Below are 26399 nucleotides of genomic sequence, written 5' to 3' on the forward strand. Positions count from 1 at the left end.
GGGGGGGAAAAAAACAATGTGACGTTACGTGGGATGGAGTAGAAAACGGATAGGTGGCAGAACACACCCCTTCCCGATTGCACCCCATATGTAGGCAAACCAAGTCAGCCAACGTGCCACACGCTCATTAGGAGCCCTACTCTGAATGTTCACGGCCAAGCCAAGTAATTCGAACACCCCCTGGAACAGATCGAACACGCCACTGTCGTACTTGGAGAGGACTACATGGGGAGAAAAAAAAAAAAAAAAAGTTCTCATCGATGTGGTAGGGATAAGTGGCCCCAGTGTAGTGCTGAGGTGTGTGCAAAAAAGGACAAAAAAAAAAAATATGCACGCGCCGCTAAAACGGCTAACACGGCAAGGACCAGTACCTTCATTGTAAAAGCCATACACCTCGTTCATGTAGGAGCACTCGTGGTTCCCCCTGTTAATTATGACGCTGTCGTAACTGCTCAACTTGAAGGCGAACAGGAGGAGGAAGATCTCCGTGGCGTTTTCCCCCCGATCAGCGATGTCTCCGTTGAAGATGTAACTAAATGGAAGGAGAGTGACCACATGAAAAAGGTGTAACGTATGGATGCTTGGATGTAACTGTGGAGTCAATTTCACTCGCTCACTCATTCAAAAAACCCTCTTCAATATCTGCACACTTCCTTCCGTACATGTTGTTTGAGGAGGGTAAGCCAAATCGGTTGAATAGCCAAAGGACGTCGTTCAGCTGGCCGTGCACGTCTCCCAGGATCTTCAAAAAGGGGGAACGGGTCAATGAGTTAATTGGTCAATGAGTTAATTGGTGAATGCGTGAATTGGTGCAGCGGAGAAGTGGCGAATAAGTGCATTGGTGAGACGATCACCTTGCAGCACTGCGCCAGCGCCTGTTCTTGCCTTACGATCAGTTTGGTGTCCTTAGACTTTTTTGTCATATCTACTTGTATCACAGAGCTCTTTATATTCTCCTCGAGCATCTTTTGCGTCTTTGTGAGTATCTTGCACACCAGGTTGTTTGGCAGGACGTACTATAAGGAAGGGGTGGCCAGGAAGTGAGACGGTCATGATGAAGAAGTAATTGAGTAACAATTCTCAAATATAACGTGTGCCATCTCTACCGCGTTACAAATGTGCAGGTGAATCTACCAAGACGCTTACATTTTTGGTTGTTAAAAAAAAATGAAAAATCTCCATTGCGAAGGCTTTGTCTATTTTGCCCTTCAGCTTCGGAACATTTTCATCGTACGTGTTGGACTGCAGGGGGAGGGACATGCGAAAAGTTTGTACAGTGGTTACTCGGAGGTAGACATCCATGCGTACTTCCCCCACCTCCTCCTTTCCTTGTAAAAAAGACAGAGGGGGGGGGGGAACAGGCATGCTCTCCTCAAACTCAAATCCTACCTCGTACGACGTCGTGGAGATCCGAGAGAACTGATTCGAATTACTAGAAAAGCATTTCGAGGTGAATTGAATTTTACCATTCTTTATGTCTTCATTTATTACTTTGATGAGGGGCTTATAAATTTCGCTGCGGGGTGAAGTGTGTGTAGGGGGTGGTGGTGAACAAATAAAAGAGCAGTGATGGGTACACGGCTGTGCGAATATGCATACTGGAGTGAGATGCCCCCCTTCTCCCGTGTCACGCTTGGCAAGCGCTTCCTCATCCCTTACTCATGATTGTGAAGGGTCATGTTTTCGTGCAGGTGTTCAAATTTTCTCCACACCAGGGAGGAGACCAACGTGTGGAATTCCTTCCTGGCTCTGTGTCCTCTGAACACCCTTTGGATTCTTATGCATGCACTTTCCGTTTCTGCATGAAGGAGAGGTTATATGTGTGTGTGTGTGGGGAGTACAAATAAAGATGCTAACAAAGAAGTAAGAGATGAGAAAAGGATACACACACAAGGGATGCCTAATCGCGGCGTCTAACCGCTCGAGCTCCACCAACAAAGGGGGGGGGGGGAATTACCCCCAGATAAAGGCTCAGATGCAAATGATACCATTGAAAGGTCTAATCGAATCGCGCAAACAGAAAACGACCAGGGCTCCATCTTCCGGAGTGAACACCCGTTCGTTCCTATACACACCATCTGAGTACCCATCCCTACTGCTAAATTTGGCTGCGTAAATTTTTCTCTTTTCAGGGGAAGCCTCTCCCGTTTGAACCTCTTGTATGTGTTCTATTGTGGCCTTGTAGCCATATACCATGACGGTGTCCTTGACCTTTACATCTTCCATTTGGGACGGACCGGCGAGATGGCACACACGGAAAAAGAAAAAAAAAAAAAAAAAAAGGAAAAAAAAAGGAAACAAAGGAAAAAAAGGAAACCCAAACAGAGTCAAATGAAAGCAAAAAAAAATGTGATCAAACTGAACGGAGTAAAGTCACGACAAACCAAATCGCCACGTAGAATTGTCCTGCGGGTGTGCGGACGAGCGACAGCTGTACACACGTGACGGGGGGTAGGGAGCCACTCGCGACATGCGCTTTGTGCGTCTGCGCGTTTTTGCAAAAGGAAAAATAGAAAGCACAACGACGAGGAAGAAAATAGAGGAAGGAGAAAACTCTACTTTCCTTTTTTTCACACAAAATATGTGCATGTCAATGAATGCACTTTTTTTTTTTTTTTTTTTTTTTTTTCTGTTTGTTCGGCGCGGAAGTTTGCGGTTTAAAAAAATTGTAAAAAAGGTGAAGCAATATTGGGAGTCCCGCACAAGGGGAAACACAAAAAAAAAAAAAAAAAAAAAAAAAAAGCAAAGAAGGCGCAAAGTATAAGCAAAAACAAATAACAACAAAGCGACGCGAAGCAAAAGCACAACATGGGACAACGAGGAAAAATGCCAAATGGGGGAAAACACAAATAATTACACATATACACTTGCCCAAGTATACTCAGTGTGGTTCATATAGAGTGGACAATTTTTTTTTTTTTTTTTTTAATTTCTCTCGTTTCTTTCGTCCCCAATCGCTACTTCGCGGGGTGTTCTTTCGACCGCTTCTCCTTCATATATTTCTGCGCAGGAAAAAAAAAAAAAAAAAGGAAGCAATAACAACGCGGAAATGCAACCATGACAACTGGTCAACCGTTGTATCCATCATATACCGGTCACAGTGGCAACCCTTACACACACATACACATGCGTTTGTGCCGTATGTTTTTTCTACACTCTCAGGTGTAAAATTTACCTCCATGCTGAACTTTGAATCATAAGGACGTTTGTTTTCACTGTCCATTGGATTAACCACCTGCACGCAGGAAGGGAAGGAACATGTGTCACGGGCGGGTGGCATTCCACATGGGGAAAAAAAAAAAAAATGTTGGTGTCTCCAAACACACGTAGAACAACTCGCCCTGGCTCCAATGCCTACTTTTTTTTTTATGTCTTCATGTTCGTATGCCTGGCAAAAAAAAAAAAAAAAAAAAACATGTACATATTCATTTACATGTACAGGTACACATGTCGCACGCGATAACAGTTTTGTGAAAAAAAAAAAAAAAATTTTACATTGGCGGAGTCAATCCGGAATTTCAACCCCTGGGTGTTCAGCCAGTCATGCTTCATCCCTTGGGTGGTTTCTCCTGGAGAAGGGCAAAGGTGCAGATGTGCGAGGAAGACGTACAGTTGTGCCAGGGAGAGAGGCACTCTTCCTTACACTCCTGTTGCGGAACACAGCTCGACCAGCAAGCCGAACAAAAACCACACGGAGGTCGCCCCTTGGTTGCTAACCGTCATGGGAAAAAAGCCCCTTCAGCCTGTTATCGAATTCTTCCAATTTTTGCAGAGACTATAAAAGGGGGGGAAGGAGTTAAACAAAAATGGGGCAGCGATTAAAAGGGGTGTGCGCGCGTGCGCGTGACTGTCGCTGCGTGTAAATGACCCCTCCGCCGCTAACCTGCTTCTCCCTCTCACGCTTGGACATTTTATGGTACTTCCTGATTTTCTTCAAATAACACTCATCCTGCGGGGTGAAGGGAAAAAACAAAAAAAGAGAGCAGATGAACGAATGGGCAATAAGAGCGTGTGGTGCCCATCGGAACGACCCCCCCGTCCCAGCTTCGCAACACCTTCCATTATTAAGCTGCTAAGCGGTACACATTATTATATATATATGTGTGCCTGCATAAGGCGTGTAACGTCTGTCCTCACCAAGGTGCCCAGGTCCCTCGCTGCAATGTCCCTTTCCTTCCTTTTCCCTTTCTCCTTTTCAATGTCGTTTGTTTTTTTTTTCAACTTATCAATTTTGTCCTCAACCATTTTGCTTTCCCTTTTACTCGATCCTAAGGATGTCCTCCTTTGGGGTTCTCCTGCGGGGGGCGCTTCTGGGTTCGTTCCGTCTTTCTCGGTGGGCAGGTCGCCCGATGGGCCGTACCTCGCCCCTTGCGCCTTTCCCTCATCAGTAGCTTCTTCCTCATGAGTAGCTTCTCCCTCGTCAGCGACTTCTCCCCCGTCAGATGCTTCTTCCCCCTCGTCGTAGCCAAAGGAGAGCAAGTTTCCCCTGAGCTTCTTCACTTCGCTGGGCGGTTCCCGGCGTGTGTCCTGCTGCCTCTTTTCCTTCACCTCCTTCTCATAATTGGCATAAGGGACCAAGTGGTGAAATGGGTTCTCCTCAATTTTAATATATTGAATGTATGGAGCATCCTCTATCGGTTCATCCTTCTTGTTCGTTTTTATCTGATTGAACTTGAGGAGATTGTAGATACTGTGTTTAGCCACCTTCCCAAACAGAGTGCTTTTATTGTTCAGGTATTCTGCCTTGTCCAAGGTGATAAAGAATTGGCTTCCATTGGATGGCTTTTCTATATTAAGGTTAGCGAAGGATACACATCCCGCGTACAGGAACTTCAGTCGCCGGTTGCACTCATTCTGGAACGGTTCCTTGAAGGCGTACTCGTTGTCTGCGTGGGTATAGAGGCGGTGGGGGGGGGCGGTGACGCGTGTGGGCGGAGGCACATATATACGCACGCATACACATTTACTGGCCTGCCCAGTGGCCTGCTGGCCGGCCGGTGGATTGGAGAGGCGCCCTTACGTAGTCCCGTATTCGTGTGGTCCCCCGTCTGGATCAAAAACTTGGGAATGATTCGAAAAAATTTATTTCCGTTGTAGTAGTTGTTCAGGCAAAGCTGAATGAAGTTCTGGCATGCTACCGGACACTCGTTGCAAAACAGGAGGATTTCCAAGTCGCCCAGGCTGGTGTAGATGGTTACCCTGCCAGACGTTTTGGGCTCGATGCTATACACTTCGGACATTGGCACTAGCGGGAGGGAGCACCACAGGAAAGGCGAACAAGAGATGTGCGGCAGGATGGAGCGGACAAAACAGGCTCACCTCCCGCGCTGCTTGGCTTGGCTTAGTTTAGCTTAGCGTAGCTGTGCAGGGGCGAGGCCGACTCACAAAAGGAATCGCCCTTACATGGACGAGGGAAAAGCCGGAAAAATAATAATTAAATAAATAATAAAATGATGAAATAAAAAATTTAAAATGAAAAAAAAAAAAAATAAATAAGCCAATAAATAAGCGAATGAATAAATGAATGTCCTGCGCTCCCCTTCCTTTTACTTAGCAGGAACCCACGAAGCTGTGCGTTCACTTAAATTCACTGCTTCGAAGTGGTACATTCTCCAGTTGGTACTCCTTCAACGTGGCTGCTTCCCCCTACTGGGGCCTCTCATTTTGGCAGTCTTAAAGGGAGGGAGAAAGAGTGGGAAGGAAAAGCGACGCGTTATCTTGCGGCTTCGATGCACGCGTAGGGAAATTTTTCTCACTGTGCGTCAGACTCGTTGCCCTTGGGGCACCGTCCACAGTAGTTCAGCGCACCGCACATATTGGTATATATATTTGCAACAGCAGCAGCCATGGGGGAATAATCAAATAAGGGTAACCTTTAAAATGCATGCAAAGGAGGAAAGCACGTCCGGGTTGCTTTTCCCCCCAGAGGCTAGGAGGAGGAGTTATTCACTTGGGAAATCCCCCCCCTTGGAACAGGCATCAAGTGTACACATGAATATAGCCCATATACGTATGCCCCAAGGAGGGAACGATAACGAAGCTCCGCCTTTGACCAACATGTTTTTTGTTTTTTGTTTTTTTTCCCATTCTGCTTATGCTTACAAAAATGAGTTGCCTGAACAGGTCAGGTGAAATGAAAAAAAAAAAAAAAGGCACACACACACATGTACAAAAAAAAAAAAAAAAAATGGCTAAAGTGGACGGTATAGGGATGCCGCTGCTAACGTGGACGGTAATGAATGCCGCTGGTAACGTGGGGGGGTTAAAAACACAAACAAATTGAATCAGAAAAGCATGCAGGCAAAACGAATCACAAGTGAATCACAAACTGGAGAGACAGGTTGAACAAATTAAATCGATGAAGGTGAATTAGTGAGAATCTTAAAAAAAAGGGTGGTTGGCTTCCCTGGTTTCACACCGCGGGAAGATGGAAAGGTTAGAGGCATTCTCACATATGAGCGGAGGGAAATTCACATTACATTGCCTCTTACCCTTTTTTGAGCGTATAAGCATATCACAAAAATGTACACACGTAATAAAAGGCGTCTGGGGAAAGGCGAGAGAGGACGTGGGCACTGTTCCGTGCCCTGACCAGCCAAGCATTCCTCAAATTAATTTTTCTCGAGTGTTGCAATATGTATCTTTTAATTTCCACGTCTTCAGTCAAGTCCATGGCTGAATTGTTACATCCCGTTGTCGCATAAATATTTGCACCCCTCCTGACCAAACTTTTAAATATTTTCAAATTGCCTGTGATGGAAGCAGCATGAATAGGGAACAGTTGCAATCGGACGTCGAAGTAATTTGGATCAGCCCCTCTCCTCAAAATTACATCAACGATTTTGTCCTTGCCTGAAGTAATAGCACAACACAATATTTTACTCGTAACTTTTTTTTTATAAAATGCTTTACACTTTAAAGAGTAATATTTTTCTAACGTTTTGGAGTACACCCCATATTTGTGCATAGCTTTTATAACCTCTTCCATTTTTGTATGAACGGCTTTTCGAATTTGTTCCCACATGAGGTATTTCACAATTCCTTTGTGTCCTTCAAATGAAGCGTAGTGCAGTGGCTCCAGTTGGTTTGAATCTAAGCAACTTACATCAGCCCCATATTCTGTTAATAATTTAACGACTTCAAAATGGCCCATCATGGACGCTGCATGCAAAGGAGAGTCGTACTGCTTCCCTCCAGTCTTATAATTAGGTAAACCACCGTGAGTTAAAAGGTATTTACACACTTCAAGATGATTTGCCATGGAGGCACACCACAGAGGTGTTTCATTGTCACATGAAAGAGCATTAACATCTGCATCGTGCTCGATTAAAAACTGAACAGAGTCTAGATCCCCTTTGGATGCAGACAAATGCAACGGAGTAAATTTCCTCGTCTTCGTTTTACTATTTATATAAATTCCCGACCTAATCATTTTTTTCACTAACTCCATATTTCCTTCTTTGGTTGCCACATGGATTGGCTGCAAATCGGTCATGTCATCCACCATGGTAGAATTGTCTAAATTTTCCCTGAACACGTGCATGTACGCATCGACTTCGCTGTATGTACATTCTCCTACGAGATCGCTCTGCTGCGGGGGTCCTCCTCTTCCAAAACATGTTGCACAAACATCCTCCATAGTTTCTTCTTCACTTCCAGCACTGTTTCGTTTAGGGACAGATCCTCCAGGGGTGGAGAGCTCTTTCCCCTTCTCCTCCCCACCATCGATGCGAAACTGTGCGTAGTCAGACGCACCATCTGAGTTACCATCACATGTATCTCCTCGCTCATCTTGGCCAGACGAACCATCCTCCCACTGCACCCGCAACCCTACCTTCCTGTGGCTCCCCCTGTTTTTGCTCTGCTCTCCTCGAAGAATGCCCCTCTTTTTCGAAACACCGTCTTCCATGCGAGAGGACGTTGTGTCCTTTTGTTCGTTATGCTTGCCAATGGCGCAGTGGTCAAGGTGACCCACCCCGCTTTTCCTAATGCACCTGTACGCTCTGTTGACCTTCTTCACAAACAAGCACGCGGAGCAGTTCGAATGGTCCATGCATGTGAACTTTTTTTTCCCTTCTGTCGTATGCCCTATTTTGCGTCTAATTATGTTCATGACTCTAGCAGGGGGGTTACCTACTACTTGGCGACTGTGGCTCGTGGGCATGCACGACCCTTTTCCTCCTTCACTTGACAAATCAGCGCTGTTTATTAGTGGGTCGCCTCCTGTGAAGCAACTCGACTTATTCTTCTCTCCTTGGTGGGAATACATATGAAGGACTGCAAGCGCACGAGTGCTTCTACAGGGGGGGTTTCGCGATTCCCCCACCTGACGCTCCACCCCATTGCTGCAACCCGCAAATGGGTCTGCGGAATGGAAGTGGGCGAAACAGTTTTTAACTCCTTCGACTGGGGGGTGACGGGGGGTACTTCGTGTCGCCTCCCTTGCGGTTCTCTGTCCGGGGGGGTAATTCAACTGAGTAGCCAACTCACCCCCTTCCCCTTCGTCACCAATGGCAGTACTCCCCCCCATATGGAGTGTATCGTCCTTTGCACTTCTCCTACTCCAACCGGTGTTTCGCCCCTTCGTCTCGTCGCCTCCCCACCTTATCCCCCGAGCTCGCACTTGCACTCGGAGGTCCCCCACGCCGCTTACCCCGCCCCCCTGCCGACACAACAGCAACTTCATGGGCGACACCGACCAGGTGATGCTATTCACGCAGAAAAAAAATATATATATATAAATAATTTTGGCCGTATTTACACCACAGACGTGTTACACCAACTATAGCTGTGCAATTTTTTTTTTTTTCAAATCGCTGTATCCAATTATGTGTGTCTACATCTGGAAGGGGATATGGATGTGGAGGGGCATCTCTCGGGGGGGAAAATATTTTCACACATGCGCTCTCTACTTGGCCTTACGTGTGTGTGGAGGAGGTAACTTAAAATTGGGGTCTCTTTGCAGACCTTTTCTTGCTACTTGATTGGGGTTGTTTACGCGGGATGACATGAAGATTTTCATCAGATGTACGCCTACCCCCCTGCCGGTTTGCATTAACATGGGCCTTTGCTTCGTCCTTCGCGCGCTTGTCCCTTGCAGGTCTCAACCGGTAATGTGTGGCCTGCAATTCGTGCTTGCTAACGCGCTACCGCTAGTCACATCCAAGGCGCGGGCAAAAAGTTGTGCAAAGGTCAGTGTGGAAGGAAAAAAGGAGAAAGAAATACACGGAAGATGTAAAAGGGGGGGGGGGCCAACAAAACGGGTCAACAAATCACAGGTTGGGTACCGAAGGATACTGTTAATGGAAACTCCGCGGCGTCCTCCAAAAACAAAATGGGTCCCTCCTGCGTTTTCTCGACACAGAGGTGCGCGCAGGGAATTTGGAAAATCGCGAGGTGTAAGTTTATGGCGCAGTGAAAAAGGGGAGGATAATATAACTTTGTGTGTTCGATCGGTTAAAAAGGGACAACACTTCCACGGGGGGAACAACTGCGTGCTGCTGTTTAAAACTGCGCCCTCATTACATCGTCGCCCCCGCATCATCGCGTCGTGGCGCTAGCATTTCTGCGCGTGACTAATGCGCCGCAGGTACGCATAAGTACAGGGTTAAAATGCACAAAAGAGGCAGGAAGAATTTTGTTTCTACGTTTTTTTCCAATCTGATTTGCCTTATTCTGATTTTATTTCAATTTTTTTTTTTTTTTTTTTTTTTTTTTTTTTTTTTTTTTTTTTTTTTTTTTTTTTTTTTTTTTTTTTTTTTTTTTTTTTCTGTCATACATTTTCGTGCAGAGGAATGCCATAGGGTGTGTATATAGAATGCGCGGGACAGTGTTCTTTTGTGTCTGCCCTTCGTTGGCAAAAATACCAGAGGTTATTTTTTGCATTCATATTGCGTGCACAAGGGCACTTGCATACACATATATGCACATGCGCACGTATGCGTAGGCGACAACTACGCGAGGAAACTGCACATCCGTTGCGCGTGCCGCTCGCCCCTGTTGCACATGTTGAGCGGAAAACGACGCGGGCACGCAGTGGACACATTCTGTGCATAGGGGGAGGGGCATGGAAATATTTATAAGCGGAATGGTAAGAACAAAAAAGAAAAAAAAAGAACATACCCCCCTACGACAGGTGCGAAGGACAAATGTGGGAATAAAATCGACGTCGCCCCCAAAACGTTTCTTTCGGCCTTATAACTGCTTCCATTGATGGAGGGCACAAGCGACGGGGAAAAACCAACAGCCACTTTGCATATCACACAATGGCCACACAGGCGAGTGCAAGTGTGGGCTGGTCACCGGTACACTAGAAATTCACATTATTGCAAAAAATAAAATAAATTGTAGTAACAACAACAATGGCAAAAATGCCTGCACCGTTCAAGCGATTTTGGTCATTTTACCCCTTTTTGTATGAACAGTTCATAATTATTCGCAATCGGGGTGCAAAAATTACGAACTTTTGGAAGGCGCTACACAGGTTACAGAATTGATCACGTCACTCATTCCAGTGTTTCTATTTTGTCTTGTCCACCCTGTTACCATTTCGCGCTCGCCCCCCCTATTTCCACAATGTTGCCAATGTCGACATGGCGTTGTCATGGCCCCACCGGTGATGCCACACAAGTTGCAAGGTGTACTTACACTTGTTTTACCGTGCTGTAGTTAACTACGTGTTGGAGTCCCCAAACAAATAACGACATAAAAATTAACCTCCTTTGTGCGGGGCAGGCGAAATGCGAAATAATGAAACCCTTTAAAATGCACAGGAAATGAACACCACTGTAAATTTTTATTAAGTACTCTTCTCATGTAACTCCTTCATTATTCACCCCCTCACAGTTGAGGGAAAAAAATATATAACCTTATTTTGCAGATGAACGGTGGAAACGTCCCTCTTTTTATTCGCCATTTTGTTGATCATTCTCGGAAAAGCCACCGTTGCTACATAAAATTGGTTATTCCCCCAACACTGCACGGCATTCTACGTTTTTTTATTTACCATATCAGGGTCAGTCGCCTCTTCCACTCGCAATAATGATGGGCATGCGCAATGGGTCGGTCAGGTTATTTGTACCGTTATCGAAATATGTAACACGTTGGGGAAAAAAAAAAAAAAAAAAAAAAAAGCTGCTAGGACAACCCCCCCCTTCGCAGTGGGTACAACCACATATCCCCCCCAAAAAAGTCACTAAATTCATTTACATGTCCAGTGGGGAGTTGTTTCTCCGCGACCACGTCAACATTTGTCTAGCAATATATTTTCCTCCCCACGCAAAATGATTAAGAAGGGGAGCCTGAAGCTGCGCAGCCTGAAAATCGGGCGCAGCTCCGTGGGAAACGTGAAGGTGGATGGGAAGTCGATCTGCAAGGATGAGGCGAAGAGGAAAAATGACGAGAAGCAAAAGAGGCTCAAAATGTACAGGACGAAAGCAAACTTGAAAAAAATGAACACCAAGATAAATGAAGTCAGGAGGATTGAGCCTAATATAAAGTGGTTTAACAACACCAGGACCATTAGCCAGAGCAAGCTCGAAATCTTTAGGGAGAAAATGGAGGAGGCCACACATGACCCATTCAGCGTCATCATTAAGAGGTCCAAAATCCCGGTCGAGCTTCTCAGGGGGGGCGGCGCAGGAGGTAGTGGACATGGGGTGAGTGCAAACGGACTGGTTCCCCCCCCCCAATTTGAAAAAAAAAAACATCAGAGCGAAAGCATGCTCAGGATGGAAAATTTTCAGGACGTGTACGGGAAGAAAAAAAAAAGGAAGAGACCAAAATTAAATGTCGGCAGCTTGGAAGAATTGGCAGATGATGCGAAAAGGAAATTAACCAACTATGAAGCGGACAAGGACAACTCACTAATTGAGAGCAGGAACAAAGATGTGGAAAAAAAATTCAGTAAAGATCTGTTGCTCAAAATTGGGCAGTCCAAAAGAATATGGACAGAGCTGTACAAAGTCATCGACAGCTCGGATATCATTTTGGAGGTTCTAGATGCACGTGATCCCATAGGAACTAGATGCAGAAGGCTAGAAGAAAATTTAAAAAAAGACAGACCAAATAAACATATTATTCTTATTATGAATAAAGTAGATTTAGTACCAACAAGTGTGGCTCAAAAATGGATCAAAATTTTATCGAAAGAATACCCAACCATTGCTTACCATGCTAGCATAAACAAACCCTTTGGTAAAAATGACCTGTTCAATGTTATTAGACAATACACTCAGTTTTTTCAAAACCAACGGAAGAAACATGTTCATATCGGACTGATTGGCTACCCTAATGTTGGAAAAAGCGCCATTATCAACTCTTTAAAAAAAAAAGTCGTTTGTATTTCGGCCTGTGTGCCTGGACAGACCAAGTTTTGGCAATTCATAAAATTAACGAGCAAAATTTACCTCATCGACTGCCCCGGAATTGTACCCTACGACATTGAGGATTCAGAAAAAATTCTCAGATGTACCATGAGGCTAGAAAAAATCACCAACCCCCATTTTTATATTGATGATGTTTTTAAAATGGTCGACAAGGAACACCTCCTTCGCATTTATAAGCTTCCTGAAGATTTGCAATATGAAAACTCCGAGGAGTTTCTGCAAATCCTGGCCAGGAAAATGGGCAAGCTGCTCAAGGGAGGCGAGCCGGACATCACCTCCGTCTCTAAGATCATTCTTAATGATTGGATCAAGGGCAAGATCCCGTACTACGTCGATCCGGACGGGGCGCCGCACGCCGCAGGGGGAGTCGCGCCACAGTCCGATGAAAAGGAGGAATTGGCGTCACAATCGAGCGAGGAAGAAGAGTTGGCGGTAGAGTCAGGCGAGGAAGAAGAGTTGGCGGCAGAGTCGGGTGAAAAGGAGGAATTGATGGGCGATGTCCCGACCGAGGAGTGCTAGAAGCGGGTCAGCGCAGTAGCCGAGTCGACCCATGGGCATCTTCCAACACGCGAGGGGAACCTTTTTTTTTTTTTTTTTTTTTTTACCTTTCCCCCTCGCCAGTCACTATTTGTTGCTCCCCATTTGTCACCCTACATTTGTTTTTTTCCCTTTTTTCGTTTTCCCCCCTCCGCTGAGCGGTGCAACTTTTTTTTTTTTTTTTATGAACATTTTAAAAAGGCATTTTTGTTTACCTTCTCGCTCGAAAGGGAGACCCAGACACACAAACACACACATGTCCCATTTGGTTCTTTAGAGAAATGAATTTTTTTTTGTTAACAAAAGTGACTTCTCCTTGTCGTTACAACGGGGGAGTGGCCAAATGGACAAAAAAAAAAAATTCCCAACGTTGCTTAGCCGCTGCGACGGTATGCGCACGAAAATTTGCAAAAGGTTAAGCAACGTGCTCACACGCAGTATAGCATCATGAACGCAGTGGAGGGGACGCTAACCTCCCCCTGGTTACAAGTCCAGGAAGAGGATGCTGTTCCCGTGAAGCTTCCTCGACCAGCGTTTTATATTGTAGCGCATCCTGCTCAAAATATGGAGACACCTATCCGCTTCCCCCTGGTCCTGCATAATATTGCCCAGCTCATTGGCCGTGCGATCAAACACCCCCGTGCAGATTTTTAGGGCCAGCTGTTCTTGCCCCACATTGTAATAAAGGAAGGAGATATAACGATTAGCTAGCTGCAAAAAATGTACATCCGTTGGTACTAAATGCACTTGTGCTAATTCAAAAGCCTTTTTATAAGTCTCTCCAGCTAGCTGTTCATATTTATATTTCACCCCCGTCTCGGTGATGTCTGAAATAGTTCTGTACTGATTTGCGTTGAGGTGCGTGTAATATATTTTCTCCTTCTCTTCATTAATCGTGCAGATAATACAGTTCACTACATTTATTATTGCTTCGCAGTTGAGTAGAAATTTGTCCTTTATGATGGCCCGGATGCTTCTGCAAATGTTTTTTCTTTTCCCGTTGTGGAGAGTCTTCTTCGTGGACACATCATCCCCGTCATGCGTATATCGCACGTCCTTCACATCATGAACAACTTTCACGTGGTCACTGTTACAATCTTCATTAGTGCCACTGTTCGAGGCGCACTTGTGGTATGCCTTGAAGGTACCTCGGTAGGCCACCAACGTGTGATAGTTGTACGCTCGCACAGCGTTCTCCAAATCGTCCTTCTCCCCCAGAGACAACTCCACCTCCGCATTTGTCAACCGATCAAGCAGCAACACCATCACACAACCCATGCAGTACTCATAGTCTGCATACTTGTAAGTCAAGCGAAGGAAGCTATGCACACTCTCCCTGTTCAGGCAAATATTCAAATTTGCATTTCCACTCGATTTTACCAACTTTTGGCTCCTCCTAAAATGGTGTAGAAATAAGTCACTATACATTTTTAAAATTTTATTTTTTAAATTTTGAATTTTTTCTTTTCTGTTCATTTCGTCTTCTATGCAAAGGTTCATAATGTCTATATCATTATTTGAGTATATTTTGTCTGAACCTAGAATGGTTGGATCAGGTGCATCTTGTGGACCTTGCTCTATGAGTGGTGCGCATTGAGGAAGCTTACTGTTCCCTTGACAATTCACTCTCGTTTCGCATGAGGTCACAATACTTTTTATTCCTTCCTTTTCTTCGTTAATATTTTTCCCCTTGTTAAAATCTGTGTACCTTTTTGAGTTTTTAATTTTACCCAAGTGGGTCGTCTTCTTTTTACTCGAGGAAGTCTCCACAACTGTCGCGTTGCCACTTACTACTGGGTGGTGTGGTTCTTCACTGCGGTGACTTTCAACCAAGTGGGGGGAGGAAGGCCTCACATGTGACTTTTCCACACCGGTGTTGTTCTTTCTATGGCTTCTACTCAGGTGGGGAGGTGTAGCATTGTGCATTCCTTTATCCTTCTTCTTCCCATTCACCGCTTTGTCTTTCTTCTTGTCACTTTTATGGAGCATCATTGGGGTGTCTTTTTCCTTTACCGTCCTATCGGTGATGTTTGCGGTGTCGGCTCTTTTAATGTTGATCTGCAGTGCATCTTTTCGTTCTTCTGCGGTTGGTTTTTTGAAGCTGCTCTGTCTTGCATGGCCAGTGGGGTTAGCTCCCTTCCTTTTCGTCACCAGTAACGGCGGCCTCCGATTACTCACGTGCGCATTCCTTTCCGCGGCTTTCATAATGGCGAAGAGACAAAGTATCCCAGACAGATTTCCTTTTGCACCAAACGCATTGGTATGTAGCTTTCCTCCTGCGCGTCTATGTAGAAGCCGGTTTGTGTTTCACGCAGACATGTGCATATGAGTATTTTTTTTTTTTTTTTTTTTTTTTTGTTCTTCACATGGGGAGCCCGGGTGATGCACAGAATTGATCACAAGTCTTTTTGCAAAATGGGCTACTCTTTTGCGCGTCTTGGTTGTTCTTAAATTATATATATATTTTTTTAACCTTTTTTACGTCAAAATGGGTACAAATGTATGCGTGAAAAAGGAAATCATTTTTTTTTTTTTTTCCACTACGTGTGCGTGAATGCGCAGGGGTTGCCTTGGGAAGTTGTTTTCTGCTTTGTGTCCATTCACACAGTCCTCCCTTTGGCACCTGGCACCACATCCCACACGGCGTTTCACCTCTGTCTTGACCAAACGGACAAGGTTAGCAAAATATGTGTCTACAACACTTGGACTATTTGGAAAATCCTTATGTTGCGTGGAGAAAAGTAAAAACAAGCAAAACAGGAAGAAAAAAGCGGGAAACAAAGGAGCAAAAAAAAAGAACAAAAAAGGGGATAGCTATTGCGGGAGGTAGCCACTCCGTTGCAGATCCGTTTTATAGCTATTTTTTTTTTTTTTTTTTTTTTTATCCTTTTTACCTTGCTGAGTCAGGCAAAATACTGCCAAAATGGGGTAAAAAAAAAAAATTGTTCATACATTTTTATAAAATTGCAAAATGGCTACAATAGTGTTTACACACAAAGAAGCGAACAACAGCACTAAGGACTATCTCCGCTTTGGGGAAATTATTGCTAACTTGGGATAAGGTACAAACCTACTAACCCCTTCTGAGTGGAGTCCCCAGTTGACGAAGTTACTCCTTGAAACGGGAAAAATGAAGTTGCACATGTGCAAGTAGCAGACAGGAGTTACAAACCTGTGTACGTGTTCCGCCTGATATGCCGCTAACCAGAAATGAGAACTTCCAAACGAATGCCACACCGTTCACCCCGCACCTTTTTGTGTACTCTTTCGAGTTACGAGGGCATAAAGAGCCCCACTATGTTGCAGTGATACGGATGTACTACTACTTGGAGAGAAAACCCAACGGACGATTTAAATAGCAAACAGTGGAGCGTTAACTACGCACGTGAACGATGCTCGAATTTATTTCGGCCAATGTAGGTAATCACTTTGTCTTCCTTCCCCCACGTGAATAACGTAAAATTCTCTGTACGTGGTGTTAAAAAAAGTGGAACGGACTAACGCTACATACGTAGAGTTTTACACCCAAACGAATTGCACTCAAAAGAGGGCACGTCCAAAATATGCATTTACAGATCAGCTCTTCCCATTAGCGCATCCCAATCCATAAACAAACAAAAAAAAAAAAAAAACAGCTGTAGCGCTGGTTTGGGATGACTCCTTTATTGTTTATCCATTTTCTCCACATACATTTAGCAATTATCTCTGTGGGTCCACAATGGCGAAATGGTTGGAAGTCCCCCTTTCGATCGAGTACGCATTTGCTATACACCCCTTCGGGGAACATGCGGCGGAGGGGAGGGTTATATATCACCCACGTTCATATACCTCAGTGTGCTTTACACATGTGAGGGGATACCTCCATACAGAAAATGAAAGAAAAGAAAAAAGGAAATTTGCCAAGTTGGTACAATTACAAATGTGATCCTTAATGTAGTATTTTTTTTTTTTTTTTCCCAATGTTGTATGCATAAACACCGCTTCACATGTACCCCACCCCCGGGGGGCAGTCCCCTAACCCATCATGTGCGCATGTTCGCATCTGCCCGGTGCCCCACCTGGTCACAATACAACAATGCGAAACGAACAAATAATGTGACGGAGCTTCTCGAGAAAATGGCTCCGTAACAACAACGCGTGTAAGGCGTTTCTTTTTCCCGCACCCCCACCCTCCTGTTTGCGAAGCTCCTATAAAAAAAGATAGGCTCCAAAAAAGAGGCGAAGAGAAAGGAAAAGAGAAAAATAATTTCAAAGTTGAAAGCTAAGCAGAGAAGGCACACGATATATGTGCCGTTACGTGTAAAGCATTACGCGCTGAGGGGCTAGCTAAAAAAAAAACAAGAGGCAACCAAAAAGGAGAGGAGAGTCAAAATTGTAAAAGTGATAACAACTCTCCGCTAGTCAGCAACGCTTAAGAAGTAGGAGTGCTTCTCCCACATAAGTGGTAAAAAAAAAAAAAAAAAAAAAAAAGAGGTGGAGTTACCGAACTTGGCTTCCTTCCCCTCTTGAGAGATGATGTGGCCCAGGGACACACGCGCAACGAAAACAAAAGATGAACTCGAAGAATGATGTGGGCGAAAACCTGCTGTGTGGGGGAGAGGACATTTCGGCGCTCGTCGTCGACTTAGGGTTCTGCACGACAAAAATTGGCCACAACCAGGAAGACACACCCAGGGTGTTTTTAAGAAGTGCCTGCGGGGAGGACGTCTCACCTGAAGGGAGTGCCCCCCCAGGTTACCCCATCAGCAACGGTATTGGAAGTGGAAGAAGTATCGGTGGGGGTCGCTGCTCCAAGTTGAAATTCCCCCTGAACCTCTACAACGCAGAAGAACATGTGCGTGTAAAACCTCTGTTCGAGAGAAACCCAGTGGACAACACAACACACATGAACAGTGATGTGTTCGAGAAAATTCTACAACATGGAATTGAAGGAGTAGAATCAAAGAGAGTCTTCGAGTGCTCAGATGAGATTATCAATCCAGTCAAGTTAGGTGGACTTCATTTAAAAATGAACGAACACCCAATTCTTTTGTCTGAAGCAAACATACATAATCACAGAGTGAGAGAAGAGATGACGGAAATACTTTTTGAAGCTTTTAACATTCCTGCTTTGTATTTTGCGAAGAAAGCCAAATTGTCTGCCTTCAGTTTAGGTCGATGTAGTGCACTAGTGGTGGACATCGGGGGCAGTTCACTCAATTTAACTCCTGTGTATGAAGGGTACGTGTTGCAGAAGAACTCCTTTGAGTTTAACATTGGAGGGGATTACTTTGACCGCCTGATATATGCCTTGCTGAAGAAGGACCAGGTGAGGGTTGTTCCCTACTACGAGCAGCGGCAGAGGGGGAGCGCCGGGGGGGCCGCTTGTTCGGGTAGCAGCTGGGGTAGCGGCTTGGCTGCCTGTTTGGGTAGCAGTTGGGGAAGTGCCAAACTACACCCTAATGTACATACCTCTTACGAGGAAGAAGCCATTATGGATGTTATTCGTTACATGAAGGAGAGCATCTGCAAAGTTCGCGTGGGACAAAATAGCTCCGCTAATAAAAAGAATGAAAACGTAATAGGAAATTTGAAAAATGGAAAAGAGGTAGAAATTGCTGGGCAACCAAATAACGGAGCAAAAAATGTTAATGCACCAAAATGGAAAACGGGGCAAGAAGAAGAGGAAGAAGAAAATGATGAATTCTTTGAATTACCAGATGGAGTGAAAATAAAGACACATAAATACAAATATAATATTGCAGAAGAATTATTTCGTCCTATTCCATCGGATCAAAATTTTAATGGACTACCCGAAGCTATAGTAAACTGTGTCATCTCCTCTGATGTGGACATAAGAAAAGAATTGCTTCAGGCGATTATTGTGACGGGCGGATCGTCTCTCTTCCCTGGCCTCGTTGACAGACTTTACAACTCCCTAAGGGAGAAGGAGTGCTTTTCACAGACCATTAAAATTAAGATACTCAACATGGCTTCGTCTGTGGAGAATCTGTACTCCTCCTGGTTGGGGGGTTCCATACTGGCCAGCCTAGGGACCTTCCAGCAGCTCTGGGTTTCCCGGGCCGAGTACGACGATGCGGGACACGCGGTCGTCTTGGATCGCTGCTTTTGAGTGGTAGCAGTGCGCGTAGTGTAGCACGATTTAGAAGTGGTACCCGTTTGCGTTTATATGATTGTACATGCATGTCCGGTCAGCCTCCCCATCCCCCCCACGGCAACTCATTTTTTTTTTTTTTTTTTTTTTTTTTTTTTTTTTTTTTTTTTTTTTTTTTTTTTTTTTTTTTTTTGTAGTACCTTTTAATTCTCATTTGTGTCCATATTTGGACGAGGTGGTCACATCACCGATTTGTGTATTGCCTCATTTGTCCTTTTCCATGCTTGATAATGTCTTCACACTTCTTCGTCAGTGTGTGTGTATGGCCACCCCTGACGGGAGCGGTGCAAACCGATTTAACTCAATAGGCGCGTCTTCGCTTCCGTGTTAAGAAGCGTGTCGCGTCCTACGTATAAACTTTTTTTTTTTTTTTTTTTTTCCAAGCGGTGAACACTTCCAACATGGAGCAGTAAAAGTATAATTGTAATGTTGTTCAATCGACCGTCGTGACTTGGACGCAATTGCTTAACGCTTTATCGTCTCCTCCTTTACCCACCCACGCGTACGTCACATGGGAGCAGATATTATAAATGCTACAAGGAGTGGAGAAAAGAAGGGAAAAAAAGAAAACCCTCAAAGGGGTACAACTTTTTAAACAATACTGATTATACATACGATGGTAAATTTTAATGTTAGCGAGTTGGAAAGAAGACACGCTTGTTCGTTTGTTTTCACATAACGAACATGCCCTTTTTTGTGTATTTGTTTGTAGAGAGGATGTTCGTGTTCACTGAACGGACGGACGAACGGCTACCACAGAATCAGCGAGCCCATACACACAGAGAGCGGGGGGGCAAAATATATATGCTCAAAAAAAAAAAAAAAAAAAAAACAAAAAGGGGCGCCCTACACGACATCCGCGTTGCCTCCTCACCGCAGGGATCAAACCGAATTTAAAGAAAATGGAAAAAATGAAAAAAAAAAAAAAAAAAGGGGACAACCACACGGGCAGGAAAAAGCACGCAACGTGTGTGTAGTAACATGTACGCAGCAACGTGTGTGTAGACACGTGAATGGAACAGGACAAAGCGGGCCCCCCCCCCTAAAATATATTAATTCTTGGCTGAGCCCGTCCCCCGCTTAGCCTCCCCATCAGTCACGCTCCGCGCCCCTGAAATCACGCAGCACACTATCTACCACACCTTGAGGAATGTTGGATATGCTTTCGTAATCGCTGCTTATGGAGGCCACGATTTTCTCCCACAAGAACTCTCCCTTGTACACACTTGGAGGGGTGCTACTTCCATCCTTGCCACTTCCATCCTTAGCGCTTGCTGCGGCGCCACTTCCTGCCGTACCACCTGCTGCCGTGTTAAAAATAATACTCGAGAGCAACTCCTTGCTATGGCAGTTGAGGGCAATCCAGTAATCATTGTTCAGTTCGTCCCTCAGTTGGTTTATGTCCCATGTGGCCTTCCCGATGAACCTCTTAACGAGTTTGTTTTCCTCACCGCTGGCTTCCCCCGTCTTCTCCTTGTGGCTGTTATCCCCTTCCAAGTATATGGGATCCGTATGGGGGGAGGTTGCTCTCTCTGGTTGATTCTCTTCATTGAGGTCGTGCACTTGGGTGGAGGCGTTCTCCTTTTTCGCTTCATCCAGGGGTACATCCTCGGTGGCCAATAAGTGGGGATTGCTGTCCGCTTCATGCACGTCGGATGCATTCACCGAATTCACATTTTCGTTGTAACCCTCATATATAAAATCATTTACAACTGTATTTTTGGAAAATTTTTTTATATTATGGAGAATGGTTAGTCCAGGTAGAGGTCCTCCCAGCCAGAAGAAGCTCAAGGGGTTCCTCTCCAAGTGGTTCTTTTTTCCTGCATCGCTTCCATTGGCGGTGGAGTCCACTTTGCTTTTGCTGACTTGGGTGGCGCTGTCCACCTGCTCCTGCTGTTTCGTTGTGTTGTGTACATGGGCGAGTCTGTCTCTGTCGCTACTCTCTTCCTCTTCATGTTGGTAGCCTTCCTCCTCTTCCACGTCCACTTCTTCCTCCCCCTCATCATCGTCTTCTTCCTCCTCTTCCTCATCCTCTTCCTCATCCTCGTCGTCGTCGTCGTCCTCCTCCTCCTCCTCCTCATAATCTTCATACTGCCGTGCAGAATGGTCTTCACCGGCTACGCAGTTATCGTCCGCTACGTAGTTGTCGTCGTCCGCTTGCACATCTGAGCCCATTGGCTGCTGCACAGCTCCTGATTTCCTTCCGTCGCTCTTCCTTCTTTGCCCTTTTTGCTTGTCCTTACGTTTTCCACACCCCTCTGCGCCTCCACCACTACGCCCCTTGTCCTCCTCCTCCTCCTCCACTTCATCATCGCACAACATATTGGTCTCCTGAAATTTTTTAATTTTTTTGTGAATCTTTTGTATCTCTTCCTCGGTGAGTTTGCGTGTCTTCTTCACCTTTTCCATCGCCCCCTCTTCGCCCACCGCGTCCGTCGCGACGACAGACCCAGTGTCATCCACGTCATGTACACTCCTCACATTGGAGAATTTTTTTTTTTTTTTTTTTTTTTTTTTCTCTTTATCAAATATATGTATACGATTATTAATCACCACCACTTTCCACTTGTTATATTGTTCAAAATAAATTTTATAAAATTCATTTAAAAATTGTAATTTTTTAATTTCTTTTTTTATATCGATGATGGATCCAATGTTGTAGGAAGGGAGGAACCTGAGGTAAATGGGGACCTTGTTCAGTTTAATAATGTAGTGTGTAATAATGTCAAGTAAATGTTCATCCATCATTACGAAGAGACTGTTCTTCTTAGTCCCATGAACACCAAGTGCGCTTCCATCTCCGGCAATAACATTCTTCTGTTTCCTCTGTCTGTTGGTGTCGTGCTTGGAAGAGCTCCTAAACTGAATCCTTAAAAACATTTCTTGTAAATCCTTTAGGGTTGGAAACTCATCATTATTGCTTTGGTGATCACATCGCAATTCCCTCCTCGTTTGAACAGGATATTTTTTTTCTACAACATTTTGCTCTTCTTCCTTTGCTATGCACTGATTTTGTAACAGAACGAGACCATCTTCTTCCTTCCTCGGCTGGTTGTCCTTACTTGCTGATGTTTGTACGCGATTTGCATCCATTGGGGCGGTGTCAATTGGGGGCTTCCCTTCCTCCACCGGACAGGTGGCTGTCGTTGCTTTGGCCACCTCTCCACTACCACCACTTCCGCTGCTATCGGCCACCACTTGGCTCTCTCCACTCGCAGCGCCACTAGCAGGGTCACTAGCTGCGCCACTAGCAGGGTCACTAGCTACGCCACTAGCTGCGCCGCTAGCCCCGCCGCTAGCTTCCCCCAACTCGGTGAGAAAACTTTGCTTCTTCAAGTAAAGTTTATTCAATATATTCACGATTTCCTTCTCGTTGGTTATCCCCATGTAGCTATTGTACAAGGGGTGCTTGTTTAATATGATACCGCACACCAGGTTGCTCTTGTCCCTGTGCGTAATTAGAATGATGGACCTGTTCCACAAGGTACTACTGGTCAGTGGATGGGCGACAAGGATCATCCCTTTTTTTATTTCCTGCTTGTGATTCACTCTCTTCAAGACGATGCTGTTTTTGCTTCGTTTAACAGGGATGCTCGCGTTGTTGTCCGCCTCGCCACCCCCACTGGCTTCACTCAAACGACCCACTTGGCTAACCGTGTTTCCCCCATCAGGCTGTCCTGATTCCCCCTTCCTGTAAGCCCCGGAGCGCTTCTTCCCCTGTGCACTTGATCCTTCCCCATGCACCTCATCCTGCTCCACAGAGCCAAAATTCACCACGTGCAAATTTCTTCTAAACATATCCTTTTCCTCATCACTGTGCCATATGTTCTTCCCCCTGGGTACACACACCCTGTGGTTGTACCTATGTGTTATGGGTAGATCCCCCGTGGAAGACAGAGCCAAAAGCAAAGAATTTTTTACCCTTCCAAGATGCCGAATGGCTGTGAAACCTAAAAGGAATACATCCTCCGTGTGTTCCTTCCCTCCATTCTTCAAATTAGCTCGCAAATATTTAAACAGTTCACCTCGCAATTTCTTCTTACTCGACTTTGTGGGGCAGTAATGTACACTGCCACTTAAATATGTCTTTAAAAAGTCGTTGTACTTGTTGCATTTTTCATTTTCATATCTGTAGGCGCTCGACAACATACTCTTCCACACCTGGTTGTCGTCGTAGAACTGACACAGCTTCCCCACCGTCCTCGCCAAGGAGCGAAGAATTTTATAATTTCGTTTGGAAAGCGGCATTGCTCGACAGAGGCAGGGAGGGAGAAGCGCAGCATACACGTGCGCGGTGTGTGTTTGGCTTCGTCACAGGTTTATATCGTGCAGGTCCCTCCTACACATTTAGCAGCAGATACGTCACGCGCGGAATGCTCTTCGAACAATCCGTTCAACCGTGTCCTTCCCTTCAGCGCTCAACCGTTTTATTGCTTCTTCTTCGTGACTGTACTAATTTGGCTGCTCTTATATTAACCCCGTTTACTTCTATCGGGGGGGGAGTATATTGTGTGCGTGTTTATTGGAGGAGGGGGTGCCCCTTGTGTGCTTTCCCCCCTCTGAGCTTCCCCAGTTAATTAATCTGGGGGTATGGCCTGGTGACAAAAAAAAAAAAAAAAAACTCACAGTGACAAAAGGCCGGACTTGGAAATGGAGATAAGAGGCTGCAGAGTTACTCAGATGGGCTTAACGCCGTTTCGAGGGAAACTCCGTAGAAGATGAGGACGAGAAGAGTCTCTCCACTGCTGCCGAATGAAGGACTTCCTCCCCCTGCAGGTTTGTCAACACATATGGAATTCGCATTTACGTACGCTTAGGCATTAAACAACATAAGCACAATCATATTAAGCATGCACGTTCGAAGTAGCAGGCACATGCTTCCTTGTGCGCGACAGTTCGTTACTTACAAATGAGGCTGGATTATACAAAGGGCCTCTCTCCCATAAGCCACAGGAAAAAAAAAAAAAAAAAAAATTTAAACTGTTTTGAAAAAAAAAACTTGAAAAAAAAAAAAAAAAAAAATGCTTCAAAAAAAGAGCCCAACGAGAGGTGCTGCGCGAGGCGACCGTTGCGCGTATGATTATATATATATATATATATATATATATATATATATATATATATAAACAGCCGCGTCCCGAAAAAAACGCAACAATCATTTAATTCGACGTATCATCTTCAGGAGGAGTGTTTCATCCGTGGGTGTGTTTTCCTATACATTAACAACAACGGCTACGCGTTGTTTATTTTATTGTATTTTTTTTTTCCTTTTTTTTTTTCCCCCAGTGATCGAGCCACAGATGCAAAGTGGGGAACAGATACACTTTTGCTTCATCCTTACATGCCGCAAAAAAAAGAAAAAAAAAAAAAATAGGACGAGGAGGGGGAGAAGCCTTTACGAAGATCTACACTTCAAACTTGCTCCCCCCCCTCACATTTAACTCAGCCACATGGGACGAAAACGTGGTTAATATAAAAGTGACCCCTGTGTAACACTATGCACACGACTGAGCACACGACTGCTCTGCCGTCATCTCTACAAAGCGAAGGAGGACGTCTTGTGAGCCTTGCTGAGCGATTTTGCATTTCTGAACTGGTGAAACGTGGCATACTTCTTCCTGAGAGGTTCGCACGCGTCACCGCAGTTTCTACTCCGCACGAAGGCCCGTATCTCCCGCTCCAGGGACGATACATTTCCCTTTTGGGGGGCCCCATCTAAAAGGAAAGAAACTAAGTCGTCCTCATTATGTACGGTCAAGAGAAGTGTAAAGGTCTGCTTCATATACCTTTTAGTCTCCTCGAGTTTGGCATTCATAAAGTGTAAGAAGCTCGGTGCGAAGTCTCGAATAGGTAGACTCACCAACTCACTTGTGGACAAATTCTTTAAAAATAACAATACAAAAAAAGATAATTTTTTTATAATACACGCATTTTTATTATCTGAAAAGGAACACATCACTCTAAGCATTTCGTAGTCATTCACCCCACTGCTATATTTTATAAAATTATGAATCAGCTGAAAGACACACTCATCTAGGAAGTGATTCTTGGAGTCCATCTTGCGAACCACATGGGGGAAGGACTTTACGAAATATCGACACACGTTTACTTTATAATCCTTAATGCTTCTACACAAATGCTTCATTGTTAAAAAACTTTTTTTACTCAAACAGGATCGGGGACTCCCACACTGGGTCGTTATGTATGGAAGGACAACCTCCAACTTTTCCCAGGCTAAAAATATTTTCGTATTTTTTGCCAATATTTCTACGTTAGTTAGGGTTACAAAATCATCTACCCAGCTGGCTTCTCCATCCTGCTGGTCGACACTGTGGTGGGGATACCCCGTGGTGGAATCATTACGTACACTTCCCACTGTGTGTGTTTCGTTTGTCTTGTTTGCCTCTACGTGCTCACTAGTGCACCTCAACTTGGATCCCCTTTTCTTAATTTTGTGAATGTACTCCACTATGTCTTCATATATGAGGGTTGCCACGAAGTCTTCCTCCCCGCTGTGCACCTCTCCCACAATAGGTTCAGCATCCTGCGTACCATCAGTCAATCTGACCTCCCTTGTCATTTCAACCACCTCACACTTCACATTCAATTCTCCCCCCTGGGCTGGCTCATTACAAATGTTACCTCCCCCACCGATACCCACATTGTGCACGTAACGCTGCCAAAGAGCATTTTTTTCTTTACCAATTAAACCATAAGGCAATTTGTTAACTGTTGGGATGTCCTCCCATGCGTAATAATAATGTATGACAAGGTCAGGTGGTTTTGTCTCTGCCGAAATGCTCTTATTAGAATTTATTTTTTTTAAACTCCTGTCCTGTTCGTCTCCCCATTCTTCTTCTGGACCTCCCTCCAGTTCTCTTCTTTTATAAGTGCATTTACACTTCTTCGAGTTTTCCGTTGGGGAAAATTTCCCAATCCTTTCCACATCACCGTTTGGGGACCTCCCCTCTGTCATGTGTAACTACCTGATCGTTGCAAGGGGGGGGGAAGAGGAAGAGGAAGAGGGGGGGGGCGTCTTATATATATATGTACACCTCTGCACATGTGCGTAATTGAAGGTACAGCAATTTTTTTTTTTTTAGCTATATTACGGAGGAAATTGTTTCTCGCGAAGTTGGCGCGGCCCCATGGGGAAGAGGAATGTATTATTTGTGTGTTAATTTTTGTCCCTCTTATTTGCAAATTTTTAAGGAGGCGAAATTATCTTCGGGGGACTCTCAAATGGTATGCTACTCTTTTTTTTTGCATAGCTCTGGTGCACACCCAACGTGCTGCTTCGTTAGGTACTTTGGAAAAAAAAA

At 44.8% G+C, this 26399-nt stretch overlaps 8 protein-coding genes across 8 annotated transcripts in view; 2 read left to right on the forward strand and 6 right to left on the reverse strand.

Moving 5' to 3' along the window:
* Positions 1–2226, reverse strand: part of AK88_00481 (uncharacterized protein) — a gene marked incomplete at both ends in the record, with an annotated part of 12093 nt that extends 9867 nt beyond the window's left edge. Inside the window, 8 exons of the mRNA XM_012478132.1 lie at positions 141–221; positions 372–532; positions 663–742; positions 891–1016; positions 1147–1242; positions 1390–1516; positions 1660–1798; positions 1989–2226. Coding sequence (XP_012333555.1) covers positions 141–221; positions 372–532; positions 663–742; positions 891–1016; positions 1147–1242; positions 1390–1516; positions 1660–1798; positions 1989–2226 — 1048 coding nt within the window. The remainder of the gene's footprint in view (positions 1–140; positions 222–371; positions 533–662; positions 743–890; positions 1017–1146; positions 1243–1389; positions 1517–1659; positions 1799–1988) is intronic.
* Positions 2227–2957: 731 nt separating this feature from the next.
* On the reverse strand, positions 2958–5240 carry AK88_00482 (uncharacterized protein; the record flags this gene model as incomplete). The annotated part of the gene is made up of 8 exons (XM_012478133.1): positions 2958–3002; positions 3176–3235; positions 3359–3388; positions 3496–3569; positions 3718–3775; positions 3884–3949; positions 4138–4886; positions 5021–5240. 8 exons carry the CDS (start codon positions 5238–5240, stop codon positions 2958–2960), a joined length of 1302 nt encoding a protein of 433 aa, XP_012333556.1.
* A 1274-nt stretch (positions 5241–6514) lies between these two features.
* On the reverse strand, positions 6515–8686 carry AK88_00483 (uncharacterized protein; the record flags this gene model as incomplete). Its single annotated transcript, XM_012478134.1, has 1 exon — positions 6515–8686. The coding sequence occupies one exon, from the start codon at positions 8684–8686 to the stop codon at positions 6515–6517; it is 2172 nt and encodes a 723-aa protein (XP_012333557.1).
* Positions 8687–11282: 2596 nt separating this feature from the next.
* Positions 11283–12905, forward strand: AK88_00484 (uncharacterized protein; the record flags this gene model as incomplete). The annotated part of the gene is made up of 1 exon (XM_012478135.1): positions 11283–12905. One exon carries the CDS (start codon positions 11283–11285, stop codon positions 12903–12905), a length of 1623 nt encoding a protein of 540 aa, XP_012333558.1.
* A 501-nt stretch (positions 12906–13406) lies between these two features.
* Positions 13407–15128, reverse strand: AK88_00485 (uncharacterized protein; the record flags this gene model as incomplete). The annotated part of the gene is made up of 1 exon (XM_012478136.1): positions 13407–15128. One exon carries the CDS (start codon positions 15126–15128, stop codon positions 13407–13409), a length of 1722 nt encoding a protein of 573 aa, XP_012333559.1.
* Positions 15129–17475: 2347 nt separating this feature from the next.
* Positions 17476–19035, forward strand: AK88_00486 (uncharacterized protein; the record flags this gene model as incomplete). The annotated part of the gene is made up of 1 exon (XM_012478137.1): positions 17476–19035. One exon carries the CDS (start codon positions 17476–17478, stop codon positions 19033–19035), a length of 1560 nt encoding a protein of 519 aa, XP_012333560.1.
* A 1134-nt stretch (positions 19036–20169) lies between these two features.
* Positions 20170–23325, reverse strand: AK88_00487 (uncharacterized protein; the record flags this gene model as incomplete). Its single annotated transcript, XM_012478138.1, has 1 exon — positions 20170–23325. One exon carries the CDS (start codon positions 23323–23325, stop codon positions 20170–20172), a length of 3156 nt encoding a protein of 1051 aa, XP_012333561.1.
* A 1288-nt stretch (positions 23326–24613) lies between these two features.
* On the reverse strand, positions 24614–26053 carry AK88_00488 (uncharacterized protein; the record flags this gene model as incomplete). The annotated part of the gene is made up of 1 exon (XM_012478139.1): positions 24614–26053. The coding sequence occupies one exon, from the start codon at positions 26051–26053 to the stop codon at positions 24614–24616; it is 1440 nt and encodes a 479-aa protein (XP_012333562.1).
* Positions 26054–26399: the final 346 nt, after the last annotated feature.

Source organism: Plasmodium fragile, assembly GCF_000956335.1.
Source record: "Plasmodium fragile strain nilgiri unplaced genomic scaffold supercont1.4, whole genome shotgun sequence".
NCBI classification, from domain to species: domain Eukaryota; phylum Apicomplexa; class Aconoidasida; order Haemosporida; family Plasmodiidae; genus Plasmodium; species Plasmodium fragile.